Here is a 25,405-nt window from a genome sequence, read left to right as displayed (position 1 = left end):
TGATGTAAATTACCATGCAAACTTCCACCGAAAATTGGTTTGAACAAGATCTAGTAAGTAGTTTTTTTTTAAGACGAAACAGGAGCTGAGATTTAAATATTTTAGGTAAATATACCCGTCTCGCTAACGGAAGCGGCTCCTAAAACTAGTGCGATAAGGACAAGGCGAAAAATCCTGCGTAAAAATCTCAAAAATCGAGGTTTCGTACTCGACTGTTTCCTCCTCCAAAACTTAACCAATCGTAACCAAATTTGGAAATCTAAATGATTATGAAATTATCTGTGTCGGACCGTTTTTCTTTTTTGGCTAATTTATATCAATTTTGAATACCAAGCCTCTCATTGCGGCATAGTCAATTAGGCCATTATGGCCATTTTTGAAGAGCTTTAGCGCCTTAAAAAACAAAAATATCAAAAAAAGCAAAACGGTCCGACACAGATATTGACAATATTAATCTGTGTTGAAAATATCATTGCTCTAGCTTCAAAACCCACGGAGGAAACAGTCGAGTACGTTTGTATGGAGAAATGACCACTCCTGTTGGCTCTTACGTCATAAATCCCCTAAATACGGAACCCTTCATGGGCGAGTCCGACTCGCACTTGGCCGCTTTTTCTGGATAATTTTGAATTTCAATTGTCAGGGGTGCCTACATTATTTTTTAATACATTTTACAACGACAACAAAGAAAAGTTCAAATTCGCCGTATTTTTATTACCCGGGTCGATCGCAACAAAATAGAAAATCATGTTTTTCAAATCTAAGCGTTATTGTAATTTATCTCAAATAACCAAAAAGTCAATCTGACTAGAACTTAAAAACGAACTGAATTATTTTATTATGTCGATTTTTTTTGGTGACCCAGGAGAATTTTTTTTTGTATCCCATACAAAAAGAGCGTATCCCAATCGCGTATCGGTTTTGGTTTTTACTTATAAGTATGAAAAATATATTCTACCATATACGAAGGATGTGTGTTTTTTCATGTTTTATGTGTCTTTTTGTACAATAAAGTGTTTTACTGCTACTAATATATCATATTAACGATTAACTAAAAAGGTATTTACATCTAATTTAACTGGTAAATTATTAAAGTCCGCTAAAATTAATATATACCTATTAAAAAAAATATTTGTTAATATGTCCCAAAATCATGGCTCATTTTTTAAGTCTCCTGACTTACCAAACATATCGCAACGAAGGCAAGGGTACAACGCGGCATCGTGAACCTAATAACGTAAGGTTTCAGTTACTTTTTTAGTCGCCGACCATTTTATCCGGGGTACGAAAAGAGGTATTAGATCTATCCTGGGTCTAATATGTTATAAAAACATAGTTTTTTGAAAAATGTTCGTAGGTAGTACACAAAATTTACATTTTCTTTTAAATGTGATTTGGGTCATCGTTCTCCCTGGTGACTTTTCTGGTGACCCAAGAGACATCAATTTTATTATGACTCAGGAGACTTTTTTTCTATGCACTTTGATTTTTTTGATGCGCTAATTTTGTAATCTAAAATAACTTTAAACTGCTGATATACTTATATCACTTTGCTGATGAGTGGAAGTGGAATTGAAACTTTATTTATTGTTCTCTCCCTTGACATTTTGGCATACATTTGACATGCTGCAGTGCGCTCCTAACGTTAATAAAGACATAATTTTTAGAAAAAGCTTTAGGAAAACTCACTCTTGAGCTTAAAACGATTAAGTCCTTATCATATTATGTTAGATTTTTAGTACAGACCCCAAATCAGTGAAAATGTCTCTTAGCCAACTAAATTTGTCCCTGGGAAAAGTACGATATCCCTAAAAATTGTACGTACATTTCGCATTTTTCTGAAGGAACGGAATTCATAAATTGGGTTATTATTATTTTTTCAGATTATTTGATTGCATTGACATATCACCAAGATAGATAGAACATTTAAGTTACCAGAAGAAAAGCATTTGTGTTCTTTTATACAGTGTGGAAAAAGTAGGTTCGATTCCCGGGCGCGACTAAGCGAATTTAAAAAAAAACAACGTGTTGCATTCCGGGAGTGCCGACAGAAGTGAAAACTCAATGACTAGTCCAAAATGTCTGCAGCACTATGTATAATTGACCCATCCTCCTTTCTATTGAAAACTTTTGGTTCCGAAATTGCTGGTCAGTGAGCTTGTTTAAAATTCGAAATTCAAATTTATAGCGTTAATTGTTTAAAATTCGAATAGAAATTGTAAAGTTACCTTGCAGACCTCGCATCTAAATATATTTGGTCATGATATTTTGAGTTTTATTCACCAGTACTAGAGTTCACTTTTATTAGCGATTTCATCAAGATGTAGCTTTATTGAATTATATTTGAGTGATATAAAGTTATAATACTGTGAGATCCTCGTATTTCAGCCCGTACAAGATTATAACCTTTTTCATGTAATGTAATTGAGTTTTTCTTTATTGATTTAAATGCCATCTAAATGATTGGCCATCTAAACCTTACGGTCACATGATCGCCTTACGCTGTCTGAGTTTATCATTTTTTCCCCACCTCAAAAAGTGCCTAGCGCCGCTAAAGAAGTTTTCACTTCAAAAATCTTTGAATGCAGTTGTTTCTTTAAAAAACAATAATGTTTCATTTAAGTAAAATGAGCAAACTTAAGGTTTTAAGGCACTTTCCCTCCAGGGCCCATAATTTTTTTCCACCCGGTAGTAGACAACTATTGTTTTCGACTAAATTAAGTTTTATTAGATAAATCGTTGATCACATGGTTCGTTTCACACATCACATCAAATCGTTTGTCATCACAATCAAAATTTGTCAAAAGTAATGAAATTTATGCCAAAAAACATAAATAAAACATATAAATTCAACACATTTTTTTAATAAAAATCTTTCTCGATGATATAAAAAAGAACATCGACAAATTATGTTCAAAGAATTAATATCAAAACAGATGTCATAATTAGGATTGGCTACTTTAAGAAAGGGACAGAGAGATTTAATCCTCTCGCTCTGCACGTTTTTCTCATTCCTCCTTGTCAAGCCAAAATAAACTATAAAATGATAGTAACACAGTACATTGTAATATTCACTTTTTCTACGGTATCATGTCATTGTAAATTACTTATGTGAAATTGTAGTGGCGTGCGACTTTTAAACCGGAGGTCACGGGTTCGAACCCCGGCCCGTGCAAGTGAGTTTTTGTAAGTAGGGACCTTTTTTTTTGTGGTACTTAAATATAATAACTTTTCGTATTATTGAAATAAAATATTTTATTCAAACAAACTTAATAATATAATAATAATTAAAACGAATAATATCAATTAGTTTTTAATATTTATTCAATTATTTTAAATTATTTGAGCATGAAACATACTAGATTTATTTTTATCATTACAATAGAAAAAAAGCAAAAAATATATTCTTATAGATATTTTATTTTCAAACAAAAATAAAGCAAAAAGTTACGGTTAGATTCTGATGGCTAAATACCAAACAGCTACCGATACATTTCAATATCTGTCGAAATTTCCTAACCCGTTGTAACTGACAAAGAGTATAGATTTCGGCGTAGCATGACGTAGTCTAGCAAACACGCACACATGCGTAACGTATAGGCCTGTAAGAAGGCACCATCATAGGTTTACCTCCGATTCCGTTACTACTCAATGGAGTTACGACTCAACGTTTATTGGATATTAAAATTTTACGTAATTCGGAGCGCTGCGCGAAGTGACATAGGTCTTACCTCTTTGAGGCACGACGGCCATCTAACATTACTGGCATAAAGGATGCATTTATGACTTTGACGCATGACAGAAAGAGAAACCGAACTGCGTAAAATGGGCGTTTGCTGTTGAATTCATAAAATCAAAAATCGATAATAAATCCATCGGTAAAGGATAATAAGTTAATATTTAGTTCTTTGAAAGTTAAGACGAGATGAAAACCTTTGCTGTAAGGTGGGTTGTGCTGGATATGGATGTGTTTTCTAGTTGCACGAAGCTAAAACCGAAAAATGAACACGTAAGTTTGGATTTATTTTCTATCGAGAAAATTTTAAGCATTCGTGTTTCGACTACTACGAAATCTCTTATCATATAGTCAAGAAACATATATCCGAAAATGACTACTGTTTGTTTCCGGGGCTAGCCACTGCCACCTTTCTAAGATCCTGTTATTTTTCGATGCACGGCCTTAAACACATAACCAAAGAATATAATACTCACTACACATAACATACTTATTCCGGCGCACACGTCGTTTAACCTCCGAATTGTATGCCATATTCGTTTATGCTAAATTTATGGGCATTAATTGCCCGGTAAACACCGCGGTTACATCGAAACATTTTAATTGGGCGCAGAGAAGTTAAATGATTAATGTTGTAGATAAACTTACGTCACTGTAGTATAATAAAAAATAGGGTTTGTTTTGGTTTTATAAACTTCGTTAAAATTTAATGCTTACTTTGCATTTTTTGATGCGTCCATTTGAAAGTTGAAAACAAATGTTACATAAGCTTCTACCCAGTACTAATTAGAAAAAATCACATAAATACCAAGTCAAGCATTAACTAGCATACCTAGATTCCTATAATCTGACTCATGACACAACATTAATACCATCAAACTCAAACATGTAAGTATCAAACATTTAAGAAACTATATAAATCTTATGCAGAATATATGACGGATCAATTTAGCACAGACTGCACATTACATTACCTCACTCAGCGTATTAAGAAACGCGACCACAATCGATATCGGATAAGAATCGCGCGCATCGATCGATCACGATCATTGTTCGATCGATTACATCATGTCTTGGTGGTCTGATGATGAGGCTTGTATTTGGGCCAATTGAGATGAATACAGGTGCAATGGTCGATTCATGATTTGTTATAAATGAAAAAAAAAATGGTATACTTAGCTTTCTTTTCTATCTTTTCTTCACAATAGTCATCGAACTATCAAGAATTCATAGGACTCCAGGATCCACATCCAATTTAGATTCAATAACACACAAGCCTTTCCAGACTGAATAGAAAAATTTGCAATAGAATAGAGAATATTACGCGAAACTCTGCGTAGGGGGCGCCACTCCCACAATAAGTCACAATCTAAGGGTCTACCGCAAACGAGAGAGTTGAAATGTTGTTATCTAATCTCTCTATCACTCTTGCATATTCGAGCGATAAAGAGGCACATAGCTGACAATGAGTTTCGATGTCGCGTTTCCCAGTAGGCCCTTTGTAAACAAACCGCCTTGATGTATCAATGTCATATTTGATTGTCTGTGAAAACTTGCCAAAAAGCAGTTTAAGATACATTATGTACTTATAAGTTACTGTATGGTTTACTAAAGGCGCTAGTGCTGCACTCTGGCGGCTAAACATTGCAGTAATACTCCCTATCTGTTAATTGTCAATTCGTAAACCGCTTACCATGACATGCATTCTCGCGCACGACTCTAGGACACAGTCTAGGTATTAGGTACAGTCAGCAGCAGAAGTTGCTAAGCGGGCGAGGTGTTCAAAATTACCTTGACACGCCCTTATTCTCTTAACAATAAAGTCGCGTCAAGATCATTTTGAACACCTGGCCCGCCTAGCTACCTCTGCTGCTGACTGTATATAACCATCAAGCGCGACTTCAAATATGGAGTACGGTCAGTCCCTTCAATTCAATTACCAATAAAGAGGGTTGCTGTTTGGTTGACACGCCTACATGCTAATAATTAACATTAATATGAATCAGCTTGAAAAATGTGCCTGTACCTTTGCTGTATGCGATGACAATTGTCAGGACCATAGGTATTTATGATTCACCAGTTAAATTCAATGCCCTAAACCTAAATGCGGATGCCTATTGGATCACTATCGGCGCGGTTCCCAGACAGTTGGCAGTAACAAGCAGCTCGTGACTTATTTGGCGATGCGCCGGAGAAAGCAGGATTTATACACTATTTCACGAACGGCACCATCCGACATCCGTTTTCACCAAAACGGGAGAACGATAATAAATTAAAATAAATTGATATTCAATTTGAATGTTAAGTGCAAAATGTCTTGCATTAACCAAGCTTTTAATTGAGAAAAGGCATTGTGTCGTTAAAGCTTGTGTTACTTTGCGATATCGTGATATTTTGACACGGAAGGAACGTTTACGGAAAGTACGATTAGACATTTCGCCCGTTACACAGCCTCTTTACACAAAAGTCCTATTTAATAAGAGCTCAGGGAACAGTTTTGTGCGAAGCTCTAAAAATAACCCTCATATATAATAATGTTCCTCGGGTACAAATACATTCTTCTTAGTGTCTCTCATGTAAAATATGGGTCTAAATTATTAATGAAACACATTTGCAGGACCTTAAATGAATATTAGGTAATTACTTATAAGTAAATTTTATTATGTTGGTACTGTACTGTGTGTTTTAATAAACCCAAAAATATTACTTATTTCCAAATTAACTTGAAGTTTACATTTCTTTCAATGTTGCACTCTGCTAGTAAAATCGGAGGTAGGTACTTCCAACGCTTAGGTAACCTAGCCCTCTGCTAACCTAAACTAATAAACCTCTAACTTTATGCTTAAACAACTGAAAGTGTTCCCAATAGCTTGGTAAAACCCAAACACCAAAGCGGTTTCACTAAGATTATAACTTATAACAAAGGAAGCAAATATGTAACTCCAATATTACATTGTTACTCGCTAAGTGTTAAGCATGTGCATGCTTGTTACAATGCGCTTTCCATCATTAGAGTTTCCTAGGATCTGCAAACACTAGTATAGTCAGCAGCAGATAAATTGTAAAATCATGACTGATTACATAAATCAGACCGTCTAGCATGAGTTGCGTTCTCGTGCGCGAGTCTACACTTGAAGTCGTGCAAGATGTATGCAGTCGCGCGCGACTTCAAGTATGGATTTTATTTTTTAGTCAGCAAAACTATGAGTTTAGCCCTGCATACATATGCTATTACTTTGGCTGACTATATTTAAGAGTAAGAGTAACTTCAGTACATGTTTACGCTATTTTAGAATACGTAGTACTTGGCCTTTCCTAACATAGAAAGAAACAAGCGAAAAGAAGTCTTATTGTTAAGAGTGGCCAATTACTACGTAGCAGTAGCGTAATAACTATAGCAGTCACCCTAGCAATTAGCAGTAAAATTGAGCGTACTTACAACGAAAATAAATGTGGGTTGCCTTTGGCCCGCTTTGTAGTTTCATAGCTTAACTATATACCATTTCCCGTAACCGTTGTTATGTAAGGAATATAAATACTTACGCATTTGGTGCGTTTATGTAATTATTGGATGACTAGCACCTATCTACTTAGAGTATGACTCCTCTTCTTATGAAGTTGTAAGTATATACAATTTTACACATATGTCCATAAGCATACCTATAGACGTTTAGGTAACCCCCTTATTACCCTATTTATTTAATAAAAAACATGCTAACTTAATATGTTGAAGATTTAAAATACCCAATATAAGTACGTGTTATAAAACTGCTAAATAGGTAGGTATTCATATTAAACTGGCATTTTAAAATCAATAACTAGTACAGTCAAGTGCAAAAATATGTCCCATAGCTCTTTTGTCGGCGTATTAAGAACTATGGGACATATTTTTGAGTACTTTGTATGCACCCATGTTTTTACACTTGACTGTACCTAAATTTAATTACGAACAAGTTTCACAAATCACACGGAACTAAGCTTAAGCCTCGCAATTGAATTAGCTACGAACCGTCATGTAGGAATTTAAATATATTTAAAACGACACTTGAACCTGTCCGCATGCAGTGTCTCAACTTTGACATTTTATTACACAACATACCAGAGGTCATCACAAACCCAAAACTATTCAAAACAATGTAACATTCGCAACACGTGCGCCGCTCACGCCAAAACGTCACAACGACCTTTCTCTGATTAGCAATTATCAATTTTCTATACTCGGATATAAAGCTGAAGTTAGCGTTCTGTAATACGGCTATTTTAGAACGTTTTGTGGTCGTATTTCTGCTAGATTTTTGTGAACTTATATAAACCTTCATAGTTTAACGTGGTTTAACTCAAGACCGACATTGGCTTACAGTGATTTTGTTACTTTTGGGAGTGATTGTTGGTGTGTGAAATTAATGTTCTCTGTTCTTGGATGGTGACTAATACCCATAATATAGAATGTATTTAAAATAATAGCAAAAGAGTTACTTACATGACACAGGTGTCAGGGACCTAAACTTCGATTATTAAAACAACAAATTGGAATTATCAATAAAACGTCAATGAATACAGAGGTCAATAGAAGGCCAATTTATGATTAGGCGCATCTTACTCGTAGGTTACTGTTATGTAAGCGTGTTCTGTAATTCCTAAAAAACCTACCTCTTTAATGCAACTTTATGAAAAAAACCTTTTGGTTTTTTTTTATTTAATGTAAGTTTTGACGTTGTTTAAATTATGTGCTTAATGTTTTAAACAATGGTGCACTTCATATTTATGCCTGCATATGTGAAAGGTTAAACTGATCTAAAATTTCATAGGCCCAGGCGATTTGCATAAAAGTTGACACTTATGTGCGGAATGACCTGCGCTGCGCCCGCGATCCGTGTAAGTTTACCGAATTGCACAAACTTGCTACTTCTATTTGTTTACGTTATGGTACAACTTAACAGATATTTTCGCAACGATGACAGGACTGTCATAACGTGAGGTGAGAATGAAATTGAATTAGTATAGCTAACCACAATATTCAAGGTTTTAGAGTCTATTGTATAAGGTCCTTCGGTTCGTAAAGCTAAGTACAGTGTAAGTATGTAAAAACCGCACGAACTACTCAAAAGTCCAACTTACAAAACAGTTAAGTACATGTCTCAATACTAGTAATCCGAATACAAATGCATTTTTAAGCTCTTTAACTTTTTAACCTTGGTCGAGCTATCTTATAAATATTTCTTAAGATTGTAATTTGTATGGGTTATAAAAATAACAATGAATTCCATCCCAGTCTCAAAAATTAAGAAGCCAGCCTATTATGGATAGCTTTATCCATCTTTATCCACGTGATAAAATAACTGTCACTGTTTAACACCGTGGGAAAGAAAGTGACGGACACCGTTTTATCACGCTGTCACGTAGACAAGAACGACCATCATATCCGTACAGGCGGCCTAGCCAAGGTGACAATCGCTATCGCTTCGCCATCGAATCGCTTTGTGTCTCTCTTCCATATTAGTGTGACAGTGACAGTTGCGTTTCGATCGCTACAGAGCGTAAGCGATTGGCATGTTGGCTACGCGGCCAGCAGTTTCCTAATTAAATATATTGGCACTGATACAGTTGTTGAAACACAACACAATGGCAAAGGACTAATACGGATACTCCTAGACGCAATTAATTAAATTAGACAAAAGCTTACAATGAGCGATAGTTAAATTAACACCGTATTGTTCGTCTGGGACGCAGACGAAATGTGGAAAAAAGTGCAATATCGTGTCAAGGTATAGTTACTAGTTAACGATATTAGCATATATTTAAATCTTATTTAATAGCCAAACTTGAATGCTTGCCATGATGTAGAATGTAATAGTTAGCTTGTAAATTTTGGTAGTATTATCAAAATACTTCCTGATTAGCAAATTCAGCTTGTTATTTCGGCATCTACGTGAAACCAAAATTTCTTAATGCTTATCCTTGCTTTGGGGACATGATTTAGCGATTATAACAGGATAGGAAGCAAATACTATATAAGATCAGTACACGTTCAGTTAAGCCCAGATGATTCTAATCATCTTGTTTGAAAATTTAATCGAAACAAACTAAAACCTACCATGTACAAACGAAACTGAAGAGCTGGCGGCTTCTTCGCACAACGTATCATCATTGCGATATAACGAGGAAATGCCGCCAGCGTCCTTGGTACAATTCCTCAAGGGCCTATTTTAGATTTGAGCTAGGTAGTTATTAATTTAGTTTAGTAGGTAGGTAGTACCACTGTAGGTATACGAGTATATTTTTTATGTACGTAAATAAAATGATCTACTATATATGTTGACAAATGTTAGTAACATATTCTGTACATTAGGAACATCATATATTTTCTAAATAGGCTACGCGATCCTTAAAAATTACACTAAGCAAGTGTCCCTGACTAGCCAAGTGTGCGATTACATCCATAGCGCAGGCGCTCTATCGAGGCGCGAAGATAAACGCCATTGTGCCCACGCGCAGACGGCGATAGATCAAACCTGGGAATCGAACCCGCAACAATGCACAATGCGTGCAACCTTACGCAATGCTTACTTTGTGAGCTTAATTTACATTTTTTAAGCTAATTATTTTTCTAGTTTTACAAGGGAAGTGAAATTGGTGTGAGAAAAAATTGCACAAATTGGCTAGACAAAGATAAAGACGAGGCGTATTAAGGTTAGGTACCTATTTCCTGTTTTTTGGATTAAAAGACATTAATTAGTATTATATAGTCTAGTCACCAGCAAAGTTTAGTCACCACAAGACGGCTTAAGAATGCAAAATATCGAAAATGATCCTACTTACATTACATAGGTACGATCAGCAGATAATTTTTTAACTTCACTCCCCTTGTTAATTCTGCTGCTGACTACTTCTGACATGATGATTGATTTATTCAAGTTGTAACATTGTTCTAATTTTGGATTCCAGATGGCGCGGTGGTGCGCTATCCTGGCGCTGTGCGCGCTAGCCGCGGCGGCGCGTACCAGCGCATCAGATGCGCCGTCGACACAGGCGAGACTACGTAAGACCATTCATTTAAGGAACATTCTAAAAATGTAGGCACAGTAGTCAGAAAAAATATACGGGGTTCTATTTTTGAGTGTTTCCACATATCTATTGTGTGAAAGAAATTCGGAGAACAAATGCTCAAAAACAACCGACTTCACCTAAGAGGTTAAATTTAAATGTTGAGAGTTGCAAAACTTGTTGTCACGTAATGAGCACATGTCTCATCTGTCACATGTAATTTTAGGGGTCAATTTCTAAATCTATAGGCAATCTTTACCATTTCTAAATTAAATTATAGCCTACAGAGTTACCTGACCCCCTAAATAAACTTCTATGGAGAGAGGGTCAAATGTCTATGTAATCAGCTGACTGCCTGTTGCCAATAATTACTGACATTCTTACTCGTGCGAAGCATTTGGCTGAAATTCATCTTGACTGAACATACCTCATGTATTAATACAAAAATTTAAGATAATATCGACTTTAAAGAGTTTTTTGGTGAGGGAATGGTCTTGTTAAGGGAAATTGTTAAGAGAAAAACTGAGAAATGCCTAGTTATGTCGGTATATTCATATTTAGTACATAAATATATTTGTTTGCGAAGAACAACATTTAGAAGATCATAGAAATAACAGACTTTAATTTGAGCGGACAGTACGAGTAAGCGCAGTCAAAATTCTTGCTAGTTTTTAGTCAAAGCTAAAATAAACTTGCTTATAGTACCTAATAAAATTACGAGTAATGCTAAAGAAAGGAAGGGGAAAATAAATAGTATAGATTATTCAACTTAGATTACAGATTATTCAAAAGTGAAGCACAAACTCAAACGATGACTCATGACCTGACATTTAGTAAAACACAATGCTATTTTTCCAGAACAAATACGCAAACGCGCTAGGAGTGGTACGTACACAATAATTACCACCAATACCACCCCCACTTCCACCATTCACCGTCCAACCCACTCACCTACATCACAACACTGATATTGATATCACACTGGCGATATTTCATCGATTACATTAAATCACACCAAATTAAGCACACAATTTCTATGCACGTGTAATATTTCAAAATACTCCAAGATCTCTAGTAAATTAAGAGAGAGATTTGGAAATAGAACGATTGAATATCGTTGTGTGATTATAATCCATCTCAGTTTACTACTCATCATCATCATCATCCTGGCGTCAATCCCAGCTGTGCCCCCGCGCGGGGCGCGAGGACCCGGGGTCCGCCTTCCGACTCCTTCGTGTCCGATCTCAGTTTACTACTGTGAATCGCTAATGGCATTCTCAATTGTACAGAATGTTTTTGATCCTTAAATTCAATTCAATGTTCAGCTTTTTGCATTCTTACACAACCATATTTCCTTTACCTGAAAAAGGAAATGTAAAGCCCGCTTTGCTGATTGCTGTATCTTTAATTGTCTCCTTAGTCCTTTTTATTGATCTTCTACTCTTTCCTACACCATTTCAACATCGGTGACATGAATTCGTTTTTACGTTTTACAGTTATACTTATGTTTATAATTCCTTTTTGTAATATTTTTATTATATATTTTACTCGTTTTGTGTGTACGTATACGTATTTAAATGTATTATTTTGTATTGGTTTTATGATTAGTATCAGTATTTTGTGTAATATTTTAGACTTTTCCTCTTCTTGCTTCTTAACCATAACTTGTTCATTCTACATACAGTCGTGCAGTCTTTTACCTGTACTTATACCTTCTCTTTCCATTAAATGATATTGTATGTAGGGTTTTTAATTATCTTTTGGTGTTCGTCTTGTCTTCTTTTGTATTTTGTATACCATTTAATTTCTGTAATTTCAGTAAAGTACCTTATACTAGTTGAATCTACTAATAGTGTTAACCTTCTTCTGTTACATCTAATAGGAATCCTGTTGATTTATCTTCTAATAAAATGAATACTTTATTAACTTATGATTGCTTTAGCTTTATGTCCTTCTCATTGGCATTGTTTCTCCATTTAATATTACTTATGTTAATCCTATTTAACCAGTCTTCGTCATCGTTTTTCGGTAGTGATCCTACTGTCATATTCAATCGTCTTGGTCTCGAATAGCAATGCTCAAGACAAGAATTTTCAAGACTTAATTCATAAATCTAACAAAATTTCCTAAGGTAAATTTTCCAAATTTAAGGATTTTCAGAATATTATTTTTCTGAGAATGTCAAAAACATTGCTAGTCTCGAAACTCTTCACACCCTAATAATTTTCTGGTCTAAACCATCACTAAACCCCCATTTAATCGGTAATTTGGTGTCTTCTCATCATTACTGATGACTCCTGGTCTTGCAGCCGACCAGTCTCCAGCCAAGCAGGCGGAAGTCGATGAGATGGTCAGCAACCTTCTCCAATGGATTCAGGGCTTTTATCAGCAGAGGAACAGAAAAGGTTCGACACTGACTAAACAAGTTTTAACTTACCGTAGACTTAGGAATCAAATGACATAACGAGTGAAATACCTAGGGGAGTTGTACAGAAATACTTATGTATTGTACGCATATGATGGACGCACTTGCTTGTCTACGTGATAGCGTGATAATGAAAGTGTCTATCTCCTTAAATTGCGCGGTGTTCAAAAGTGATGTTTTTGATCACGTGGATAACGCCATCCATCATACGCCTGCTGGATGACAAAAAAATAAAACAATCGTTTTAAATTACTTCTTGTATATTTTCAGCTCGCCAGTACGTCGGAGGGAAACCAGAAAGGCCAAGACCATTCGAACCAGCTAGCTACTTACCGCCATATCCGCCAGCTGGACAGCGTCCGACGCCGTCGTATAACGAAGGGCCTTCATCGTCCTACCAGCCGAGCCAACCATCACCGAGCCCATCATTCCCGTCGCCGACTCAACCTGAACAGCCTTCATACAAGCCACCACAACAAGACAATGCCCCGTACCAACCAAGCCAACCTTCGTATCAGCCCAGCAAGCCTAGTCAGCCTACCCAACCCTCCTACCAACCAAGTCAGCCGAGCCAGCCTAGCCAACCATCTCAACCTTCATACCAGCCTAGCCAGCCCACTCAACCGAGTTACCAGCCAAGCCAACCAGGGTATCAACCTAGTCAGCCAACCTCACCCCCGTATCAGCCCAGCCAACCGAATAAACCTGATGATACCACTCTTCCGCCCTACGAGGAACCCCAGCAGCCACAGCAACCCCAACAGCCACAGCAACCCCAACAGCCACAGCAACCCCAACAGCCACAGCAGCCGCAGCAGCCACAACAGCCAGACTCTGGTAGCGATGGTACATCTTCAACCCCCGCAGTGCCCGATGATGAAGACCGTCACCCCCCGCACATCCACGCTATCACTGTCGATTGCGGCAAAGAAATGATGACCATCAACATCGAATTCAATAAAGTTTACAACGGAATCATTTACTCTCAAGACCATTTCAATGAGCCCGAATGCGTGTACGTTAGAGAAAACTCTGGCCAAATAAAATACTCGTTCACAGTCAGCTTGAACACCTGCGGAACTAGGTTCTTCAGTGACTTCGAGAACGAAGGTCAGGCGTACTTAGAAAACGTTCTGGTGCTGCAAAACGAACCTGGCATTCAAGAAGTGTGGGACCATATTCGCCGCGTCAGGTGCTTATGGGAAGGCAACCTTACAAAGCAGCTGATTTCCTCTTTAAGCGTCGGTATGCTGAACCAGATTACGAGCAACTTCAGTGGTGATACTGCCATGGCACGTTTAGATATCCAAATAGGACGTGGTCCATTCGCGCCTGAAGCCGACGGCTTGGTCAAGATTGGAGAAATCATGACACTAGTCGTCACAGTAACTGGTGATGCCGGCTTTGACATATTTGTCCGAGAATGCGTCGCACGAGACTCGGAGAGCCGCCATATCGTTCCCTTGACTGATAGCAACGGTTGTGTGCTTAAGCCTAAGATTTTCGGCGCCTTCCAGAAGACTAGAGAGACAGGAAATACTGGAGCGTCGATTATAGCGTACGCATTCTTCAACGCGTTCAAATTCCCTGATGAAATGGATTTGATCATCCAATGCGACGTCGAGCTGTGTAAGACAGACTGCGATGCATGCCCCAATCCTGGTAGCATAGAGCCCAGAAGGAAAAGGAGAGATATCATCCATTTCGGAAACAGGACGTATGAGCCTTCGACTACCATCGCCAAGGGTTTGCGTGTGGTATTTGCGGAAGACTTGCCAAAGGACAACGACAATTTCTGCTTATCGCCCACGGCTGCCATGTGGGGCAGTGTGTTGGTACTTTTCGGTTCATTAGCGACTAGCATAGCAGTATCCTACCTGTGGCAGAGGGGGCGCGGTTCAAGCAAGTTTTTATAAAAACCGCGAAGTTTAGAAAACTTATTTAATTATAATAGGAGCGATTTGTGGGATGCTTCGCTTGAAAACTTGAAAGATGTTACTTAATTTATTTGGTCCATAATATGTCATCTTTTATTTATGTGAGGAAAATTATCGAAGTCTGCGAAAAAGACAACAATTTTTAAGTATTAATGTGATTTTAAGTTTTTTATTTTATTTTTTACTTACCTAAGACACTAAGTATGCTGTACAGACTCTGATGTAGACGTTTAAATTATTATTTTAAATTTTGGAAGGCTTATCAAATTCGTTAACACTGCCACTAAGATACCTCTAATCAACTAACAAATTTACAAAAAAAAAACAGGAGTGTGATATGTGCAATGCACGAATATGATAATGATTATCATCAAGAATGACTGTATTATTGTATTAGATATTCTCTTATCGTCATAAAATCTTATTTTCTTTACTTACTTAATATTGTAAATATTAGCTAGGTCTTTTCAATACATAAAATATTATAAAAATAATTTGTCTGTTTTATTTTTCCTGTTTTAAGTCCGTGTAATGCGCTTAAATATTTCTCGTTTTCGTTCTTGCTTATTGTCAAACTTTATTACTTGAGTAACCAAATGGAGGCCCCTGACTATACATATATATATTCTGCTATGTGTTTTATTTATATTATTCTTATCCGTCAGTATCAAAAGTGACGGTTTTGGGTTTTTTTCCTGGCTTTGACTTTTGAAGTGACGGTTTTGGTTGAAGTAATGTCACTTTTGAGTTTGACACTGACAGATCAGATCCAAATCTAATTCACATCCTCTTACTAAAATTAGAATACGCCCAAACAGTCCTTAGAGCCGTATTTATCAAAAACCGATTGAACAGAATAGGATAGAAAGCAAACTACACTTATTATTTTGTTATGGTTTTAGGTACCTGTGCTTATAGTCTGCATTCATAGATATGTACCCCATTTACCTACCTTATCAGTTACCTCATACCTTTAATTTGCAATGAGTTTACATATTTACGAGAACAGTACGGTTACCATCAGTTTGTCACTGACATAAACGCCGTCGAGAACGTAATTTACTTTCTATACATCTCGCTCGTACTCGCATATTAGTGCAAACGGGATGTATAGAAAGTAAATTACGTTCTCGACGGCGTTTATGTCAGTGACAAACTGATGGTAACCGTACAGTTGAATGGCGCTACGAGATGTATATTTACATTCGTCTCAACGTTATCTACAACAATCCAGCTCAATGCAAACCAACAGTTGGATGCGCACACGTGGCAGTGTATGAGTAAGGTAAACGTGCCTGTACATGACACCTCAAAATATAGTTGTGTAACAAAGTTAAATAGTCATGTATTAGAACAAATTAAATTATTTTCAGAAAATATTTTAATTTGTTTTTATTTCAAGTAGACACACTACTATATAAATTATAAACTTTAAATAAATGTCTTATACTAAGAAAAAGTGACCAAGGCCTCCAGTGCCTTCAGCTTTCAGCCTGGGGCACTGGAGGCCTTGGTCACTTTTTCTTAGTATATGACATTTATTTAAAGTTTAAATACTCATATCAGGCTCATATGAATAAATACCTAAAACACAAACTTTTCTGACCCGCCCCAGTATTATAAGCGTAAGTAACGTTAAAAAACTTATTTGATCTTGGAATTTATTGCATAATAAATAGGAAAGTTGACTAATATATTTAATTTAAAACTAGTGGCTCTGTGAACCAGTTTTTTTCAGGAGTCCGAGCTTCCACTATGGGTTCTCAACTTCAAAGTAGAAGCACGCTTGGACGTGGGACTTCGTCGTATCATTTTGTATGGAACAGTGAACGTGTTAAGTTAACCTAGTATTCACCTACAAATACTTCGTTTATATTTTCGTCCTGTATCTATATGCTATATGCAAGGTTTGATGGCATTTTCAAACTAGGACTTGTCCTTTTTGCAAGAGGCATGAAGGCGAGGATATTAGTGCATATTGCAAGCAGACTTAGGTAGCCCGATATAGAGGAAGAGGACTTATGGGCACTCTGATACCCCTGTAATCATCTAGAGAGGTGTCGTGGTACACAAAACCCGGTGCGATGGAAAATAGTTTGGGAACGCCTGTTATAGACCCACTTACCCCAACATTATATTAAGCTGCAAATATATATACGTGATTGAAGTTTAAGAACGTAGAAACAGTTTCCGTCATATATACAAGAATCATAACAATATAATTCAGTTATTATGGAACAATTAAAATAAGACCACTATTGTGATAATTATTACTGTTAGAAGTGTTCAAGTGTTAAATCAAAATGAGAAAATCTTTAGTAATACAAATTTTATCTACTGTTGTGGGTTAGTTTGTTATTTGTTATCCGAAAGTAGAGAACTTTCCAGTGGGAAAAAAAAACAACGGGTTGCACTCCGGGAGTGCCGGCAGAAGTGAAAACTTTAATATTATAACGTTGTACATTTTTGATATATTAGAATGGTTAGGGAATAATTTTCCATCTAGTGCAAAATGTCTGCAGCACTAGTACTCTAGTTATATTATTACCAGTTAGAGGGAAACTCACTAGATGGCATTTAAATCAATAAAGAAAAACTTAATGTCATTGTAACAGTTTTTCGATCAGGTCACGTGTCCGTCTTACGTCTTACGAATCTTACCTGTCGCGAGTTTAACATTTTTTCCCCGTCACAAAAAGTGCACAGCGCCGCTAAAGAAGTTTTCACTTTAAAAAATGTTTTCTCGAGAAAGGCAAACTGAAATTAAACGAGTATCACAAGTATCACAACGACGCTGCTAAAATTATAACAATATAGAGACAGCCAAGATAACTCTTCATAGCTTTTGCAGTAACAAAATGTTGCAATGTCAAATTTCTAGTGAAATTATGACGTTTATAATGACACTTCCTTACTTTGTTGTATTCAAGTCGGTAGCAAAGTTAGTTTAAACGAACTTTTATGTACTTTTGATTATCGTATGTTGAACTATTATAGGTATCACCAATTCCAATTTATCAATATCTAGTTGAATAAATGACGGAGAATTTGTTTTAATTAATTTTCCCCTCAGGTAAAAACTTGTAAACATTTCAGTTGCATTTCAAGCCAGTATAACTGGCGCCACGATGAGTTGGCCGTCGGTGACAGTGGACATATTCAAGTCTAACTCCACAGTTTTACACAGGCCCATGACATTGCTCGAGATATCGTTGTTCGGAAGCCTGATCAATGTTGGAGGCTTGGTCACGGCACCGTTCTGTGGGACAGTCTTCAACAAGTTGGGAAGGAAATATGGATGTGTGTTTTTCGGTATACCATTTCTGGTGAGTATTGAGTGAACCTGTCGTATAATAGTTATAGAGAGATAGAGGGAGAGAGAGAAATTTTATTTAACACCAAATAAATTACATTTTACATTAAAGGTCAATCATTAAGTCATACAGCGTGATGCTAAAAGGGGTCACGACTCAGCATAATGTTGCAGTAAAATTACTGCAACGCTAAGAAACATTAATAAAATTCCGATTTTGTCATCAAGGTAATTCAAACACAGATACATACTGAGAGATTAAAGTTTATCTTCTGATACTAAATTGCTAAAAAATGCTGAAATTATGATGCATAAGTTAGTCCAAACAGCGTAAATATGAAGCGGAGTTATTACCACCGTGCTACGCCTCCGCGCAGTTAGTCCGTGACTGCAAAATTTTAAAACAGGCCCACTTGCACCATCCCACTAACCCGGGATTAAGCGGTTAAACCGTTAACCTACTGTCAAATTGTACTGGTAACCATCCATGTTGAACCGGTTAACCCCGGGTTAGTGGAATGGTGCAAGTGGGCCTTAAAGAACTTGCATACAATATTTGAGTCTACAGACTACCTACAAATACTACATCTGTATTTTCTCACGGCATTACAGTATTTGACAAATATCTATTTCAGCTAGGCTGGGCTATAATCTCGATCACGTCCGACGTAACGATGGTGTTGATAGCCATGGCGCTGACAGGCATCGGTGCCGGCGGTCAAGCTGTGTCGCCCATCTTCATCGTGGAACTGGCTGAAGACTCAGTCCGGGGTGGACTGTCGGCATGTTCAGGTCAGTACCCACTGCATTTAAGTAGTTGGTGAATTTATTTGGAGCTAAACAACGGAATTTTGTCGGTGATTAGGCGCCTGGCCGCGTAGCCAACGTGCCAATGGCTTACGCTCCGTAGAGATTGAAACGCAACTGTCACTGTCGCACTAATATGGAAGAGAGATACAAAGCGTTTCGTTGTCGAAGCGATAGCGATTGTCAGCTTGGCTAGGCCGGCATACCTCCCGATTTTGACTCATACGCCACCCTCTAAAGTTGCTGCCTCTCTATCGCTCTTCCATATTAGTGAGACAGTGACAGTCGCATTTCTATCGCTACGGAGCGTAAGCGACGTTGGCTACGCGGCCTTATCCTGTTTACGGATTTTCTTGGTTTCTTTGCGGACAGTGATTACCTATATAAATACCGAGAAATTGTCAATAAAACTTGATCACCATAAATTACTGTAGTAAAGTTTCTCTGCTTGAATAATGTCACTGATTTTTCCAGGAACTGGATACTTCTTCGGCATCTTACTATGTTACATTATCGGCGGATATTTCTCTTACCGGACGATGGTCCTCATCCAGCTCTCGATGTCAGTCTTGAGCATTGCTCTTTTCATGACGCTAAAAGAGTCGCCGGTTTATTTGGTACTTATTGGGAAATACGAGGTGAGCTATTGTTTCTTTGATTCGATCATCTAGCCGCCCGGACATCAAAACTTGCCAAGACAAATGCAATTTTGTTTTGTCATATTTAAGATTCAAATTAAAATGGAACGGGAGGCCTCTGGGCGGCTAGAGGAAAGATTCTCTTTGCAAACTACGTTACGTTATTAATGGTTATTAATGAGTGGTCTGAACCATAACCACTCACTAATTACCATTATAAAACCATATTTATTTTGAAGTGAAAACTTCTTTAGCGGCGCTGTGCACTTTTTGTGATGGGGAAAAAAAATGTTAAACTCGTAACAGGTGTCACGTGACCGTAAGACGTAAGACGGTCACGTGACCTGATCGAAAAACTGTTACTTCAATGCCATTGAGTTTTTCTTTATTGATTTAAATGTCATCTAGTGAGTTTCGATCTAACTGGTATTAATATAACTCGAGTACTAACAGTGATGTGCTTAGGGGTTTCAAGTAATGCTACGAAATAACGCTAGATGGCGTTCACCTCAATTATACATAGTGCTGTAGACATTTTGAAATAGTGATCCCACCAAAAACATTTTCATGTAAAATGTTGCCAAGACGAGACCATAAGGCTCGCACTGACAAAAAGTTATCAGATATCTTGTAGAGCCAAGCTTCTAACTCTACAGGCCCTACCTTCACAGACTCTACACCTTAGTCAAAATATGTAGCTTGACCGCTTCGTCACATGGGCGTAAGGTGAAATATGTATTCACTATTCATTATTTTTTATTATAAAATAGTTTTTGTAATAATGAAACGGCTAAGCCACATATTTTGACTAAGGTGTAGAGTCTGTGAAGGAAGGGCCTGTAGAGTTAGAAGCTTGGCTCTACAAGATATCTGATAACTTTTTGTCAGTGCGAGCCTTATGGTCTCGTCTTGGCAACATTTTACGTGAAAATGTTTTTGGTGGGATTTCACATCTTTTTGTAAGTTGCTTTATGACAATCTTCTGATTTAAAGGGTTGCGGGTGATTTACTATTAAAAATCCTGAAATACGTACCTGGGGGGCATCTTTTATATACAGTCTGCTTTTTTACTGATTCCCCATACAAACTTCAACCCCCTTTTTCCCCTAACGCCTTTTTCCACCACTTTTCACTCTTACGGGGTGATTTTGGGGTTGAAACTATTTTATATCCTTCCCCATAACAATAACTATCTACATACCAAATTCCAACTAAATCGGTTCCGCGGTTATCGATTTCCCATACAAAATTCCACCCCACTTTTCACCCCCTTAGGGGCTAATAATTTCAAGTTTTTGAATTTTTTTGTTGTTTGTGGACTAATACTATCTCACATACCAAATTTCAGCTTCCTAGGACTTCAAGAAGTACCCTAGAGGTTTTGATGATCAACAGTGAGTGAATGAGTCAGTGACGAAATCGGGGTTTTTTAGACATTAATAAAATCCAAAGTATAAGAGCTATGCAATTGAAATTTTGTATGCTTAATAAGTCCACTATTGACATCATATCCCGAGAGTTTTGTTTATCTGGTATAATCCAAACCCAAGTTAAGAGGGTTCTAAAAACGACGAAGCGCTTCGAGAAAAGGTAGGTAGTGCCCTTGCGCTTCGCTTTGCTCGTCTTGGCGGGGCACTACCGTGTCCCCAGATTGAGTTTTCACTTCTGCCGGCACTCCCTGAGTGCAACCCGTTATTTTTTTCCAGGAAGCAGCGAAATCACTAGCGTTTTACAGATGGACAGATGTGTCATCCAAAGAAATCCAAACTGAACTAGCGAAGATTAAGCGAGATGTGGACCCGAGCCTTGATAATTTGCTCTTACAGGACAAAGGTATTCACTTTATGTAATGTTAGGGTCGAAACAGACACACATCTTCACCGTACGAACTGTTCATCGACTGTCTATCTGTCGGACCCCCCCCCCCCCTTTATCTCCGAAACTAATGGGTTTACATTTTTTTAAATACACAAAATAGTTCGTTACCTATAGATGACAGAAAAACCTATTAGAAATGTGCAGTCAAGCGTGAGTCGAACTTAATGTACGGAACCCTTGGAACGCGAGTCCGACTCGCACTTGGCCGGTTTTTTTTTACTAAGCCAATTACTTATTTATTTTCCAGAATCTCAGCCAGCTGCAGCTGCTATTTTAGAAGAAAATGCTCAGAAATCAACTGGAAAGAAAACTCAAGACAGTTTTATATCGCAACTCAAGTTCTTATGTAAGTTCGAAATCAGTGCTGACTCTTGCGTACATACGTGTTACCTACTTGATAGTACCTGCCTTTATTGACAACTGTAATACAATTAGCCCCTTTGATACTGCACGCCGTTGTATGGGAACCTTGCACTTTGTGACTATGCGCTGAAACTTGGCACAGTTGATCCTTAGGTGGTCTTGAGTTGATAGAGACCGGGAGCCAACGAGAGCCACCTCACATTTAGTGGGGGGGAGGGGGGGAATTTCGACAATTGTGCCAAATTTCAGCGCATAGTCACAAAGTGCAAGGTGTCGTGCACTATCAAAGCAGCTAAATTGGCAATAAAAGCAATCTTTTGATAAAGATAAAACGTCTAATTACAGTAATCATTTTATTACCACAGATAACTCGCGATCCTCGAAGATGGCCTTGTTCGTGACGTCATCCCTGGTATTCATGTCGATCACGATGGGGTCATTAGCTGTCCAGGTGTACGCTGAGCCTTTGTTCAAGTTAGCAGTACCTTCGTTGCCACCCAACATGTGCGCTATCTTCTTGGCTATCCTGTTTCTGATAACTAGCTTACTTTGCGTGTTGCTGGTGGACAGATGCGGAAGGAAGGTGAGTCGGGCATGAGAATATGAGACAGACTCTGGCCCCGTAGCCAACATGCCAATCGCTAACGCTTCGTACCGAACGAAACGTAACTGTCACTGTCACACTAATATGGAAGAGTGATAGAGAGATTCATAGCGATTCGATGGCGAAGCGATAGCGATCGTCACCTTGTGGCTAGGCCACCTGTTTATATAATCCATATACCTATATAAAGTTTATCATCACACCGCAACTGAACCTGCAGGCTAATTGCAATGGGTAGGTACTACAGTCACTGTATTCCGAATGTAGGCGTTTATGACGTCCTTGATTCCTTGGAAGAAACGTTTTATAAAACACACATTTTATTTTACTTTCCCCCACAATCGAAATGAAAAGAATGTTCAAGTCGGTTAAAACATCAATTTTACCCTCGAGTTATTGGCGTCTAAATATTTTTGGTACAGTGGGTCTGTTTCAAGTTTCCTGTTTAAAAATCTACTATTAAGTCGCTCTGTTAGCTCTAGACCTCGCCAATCTCCATGGCTCCGTCAGTTATACATTTTTCCGAAAGCTAAATCGACACTAAAAATCCATATAATTAACGAATTTGCTCACAAACTTTCACAAGAATCGGTGGAGAAATGCAACCTATAGATGAGAACAGCGTGACAGTCGGAGAGACAATACGAAAACATTTTTGCCAAAGCTGAAACGGAGATGATTGGATCGCGCTTCGTGCTCGCTAAGTCAATTACTGTACTTAGCAAATCAATTACTATTAGGTACTATTAGCAGGCTAATTACTGTGTTTATATTGCGTTTCCATTCAACAGATGCTGATTATCGTCTCTTCTCTGGGCTCTGGGCTGTGCACCCTCCTTCTAGGCACGCAGCTGCAACTAGGCTGGGCACCGCATTGGTTCTCAGCGCTACAGATCTACGCCTACAGTTTCGCGTACACACTCGGGGCTGCCGTGGTCCCGTTTATCATTATGTCTGAGGTCTTTTTACCTGAGGTAACTAATATCTACTGTTACACGTACATACACGTACAGAGAACACCCTTGATAAAGTAAGAAGCAACAAAGCAGCCGCAGATGATTTCAAAAGATTCATTTCGTGCGTTCTAGATTCAGTTTCGCATTTCAGCCCTCCTGTAGCTCTAACTTCAGGAAATTGATGACGTATAGCCTTCCCATAGAAAACGTCGACATCCACTCCACCAAAATGTATGAAACGGCCAAAAAATTTTTTGTGATTTCGGAGTTGGTCCCATAGAAAAAGTTGTTCAGTATGGCCTACATAATCACCTCGCACAATATGGCTGAAAAAACGCCCTGCATATAGCGGAATTTAACTAACTTTGGAACTAAAAGTCATCCTTATAAAATTAGTATCAATTTTGATTCGGTGATAATTTCAGAACGAGCGTCAGCACTAAAGATCATTTTATTCTTCCCAGGTCCGCGGCCTCTGCAACAGCATCGTGACCCTCATGCAATGGAGCATGAACTTCATCAGCCTGATGCTCTTCGAGCTGCTGCAGCCGCTCGTCGGGCCCGGGCCCATCTTCTACGCGTTCAGCTTCGTCTGCTTCTCGTGCGTGCTGTTCACGTGGCGCCTGCTGCCCGAAACCAAGGGCTTGTCCGTCGACCAGATACAAGTGGCGTTTTTGAGGGGAAATAAATGAATGAAATATTATATTACTAGTGTATTATTACAAACAAATTGATAGTGATCTCTGCGTTTTTTAAACGCCTGATTGTGCATCCATGTTTATTTGTGCGAAAGAGACACAGAGATAGATTAGACTAGAGTCACCGGACTTAGAAACGCGACCCTGTGTACAAGAATCACAACAAGATTAAACCGTTCATGCATTTTTCATTTTCATTTTTTTTTTCATTTTCATGCATCTGTGCAGTTTGCGCTACATAGTAGGAAAACTAAGTTCTGGGCTACGGCTGGGCTAAAGTTATAATTTCTATTGGAGGCCGATTTTCAGCCCACCGTGCGGCGTAGCACTCACTCACAGTCGCAGCACATACGAGGAGTGTCTTTTCAAAAGGGTTTATTTTTTCTGGGAATCTATTTCTAAATTGGACCTTAAGTTTTCTTTAGCAAGGTTCTCTCTAGAAGTACCGCTAAGAAAAAAATAAACCCTTTTGAAAAGACACTCCTCATACCTATTTATGTAAACCGAAAGAATAGTCTAGGGGCCCGATTCGGATTTTGAACTAGACATCTATTAGATGTCTTTTAGACATCACCAAGATACGACAACGATATGTTTAAGATCTAGCCTGTCACATTTGACATTTGTGCGATTCTGGAGATACTCTTGAACGATTTCCACAAGATATTATTACGATATTTTAACGTAAATTTGTTGCCCGAATTGAGCTGCAAAAGAGAACTAGTTGAAATCTAAAATAGAACGTATCTAGTACATATCGTATCGTTCTCTAGTCTAGAACGGAACTTGTTTTGCGAATACCGCGGCAAGAGGAGTATGTAAATTTAAAAAATCCGACTTGAGTGATATTCGCATTGATAGAGTCTGTGCGGAAAGAGAAGAGTCGTGGAATGTATGGGGCCCAATACATTCCACGACTCTTCTCTTTCCGCACACACTCTACCACACCCCTAACTAGGCTAATTTTTAACCAATCCTTTGATAAAATTTAAAAAGCTACTTTCCG

General features: G+C 37.9%; 2 protein-coding genes across 4 annotated transcripts; both read left to right on the top strand.

Annotated features, from left to right (window-relative positions):
- Window positions 1–10,685: 10,685 nt before the first annotated feature.
- LOC134657794 (uncharacterized) lies at window positions 10,686–15,151 on the top strand. Of its 3 annotated transcripts, none has more exons than XM_063513343.1 (3): window positions 10,686–10,775; window positions 13,090–13,185; window positions 13,476–15,151. In XM_063513343.1, exons 2-3 carry the CDS (start codon window positions 13,128–13,130, stop codon window positions 15,119–15,121), a joined length of 1,704 nt encoding a protein of 567 aa, XP_063369413.1. In that variant the 5' UTR covers window positions 10,686–10,775; window positions 13,090–13,127; the 3' UTR covers window positions 15,122–15,151. The 3 variants fall into 3 exon arrangements, with proteins under 3 accessions (XP_063369413.1, XP_063369412.1, XP_063369411.1); XM_063513342.1 differs by lacking the exon at window positions 10,686–10,775 and adding an exon at window positions 11,530–11,665; XM_063513341.1 differs by lacking the exon at window positions 10,686–10,775 and having other exon boundaries at window positions 12,962–13,185.
- Window positions 15,152–17,363: 2,212 nt separating this feature from the next.
- Window positions 17,364–24,404, top strand: LOC134658263 (uncharacterized). The gene is made up of 9 exons (XM_063513878.1): window positions 17,364–17,488; window positions 18,239–18,468; window positions 19,091–19,247; window positions 19,737–19,900; window positions 21,607–21,733; window positions 22,026–22,124; window positions 22,507–22,724; window positions 23,537–23,719; window positions 24,166–24,404. Exons 1-9 carry the CDS (start codon window positions 17,446–17,448, stop codon window positions 24,391–24,393), a joined length of 1,449 nt encoding a protein of 482 aa, XP_063369948.1. The 5' UTR covers window positions 17,364–17,445; the 3' UTR covers window positions 24,394–24,404.
- Window positions 24,405–25,405: the final 1,001 nt, after the last annotated feature.

This window comes from Cydia amplana, chromosome 21 (assembly GCF_948474715.1).
Source record: "Cydia amplana chromosome 21, ilCydAmpl1.1, whole genome shotgun sequence".
Lineage (NCBI taxonomy): Eukaryota > Metazoa > Arthropoda > Insecta > Lepidoptera > Tortricidae > Cydia > Cydia amplana.
This window is presented reverse-complemented; position numbering and strand designations above follow the sequence as displayed.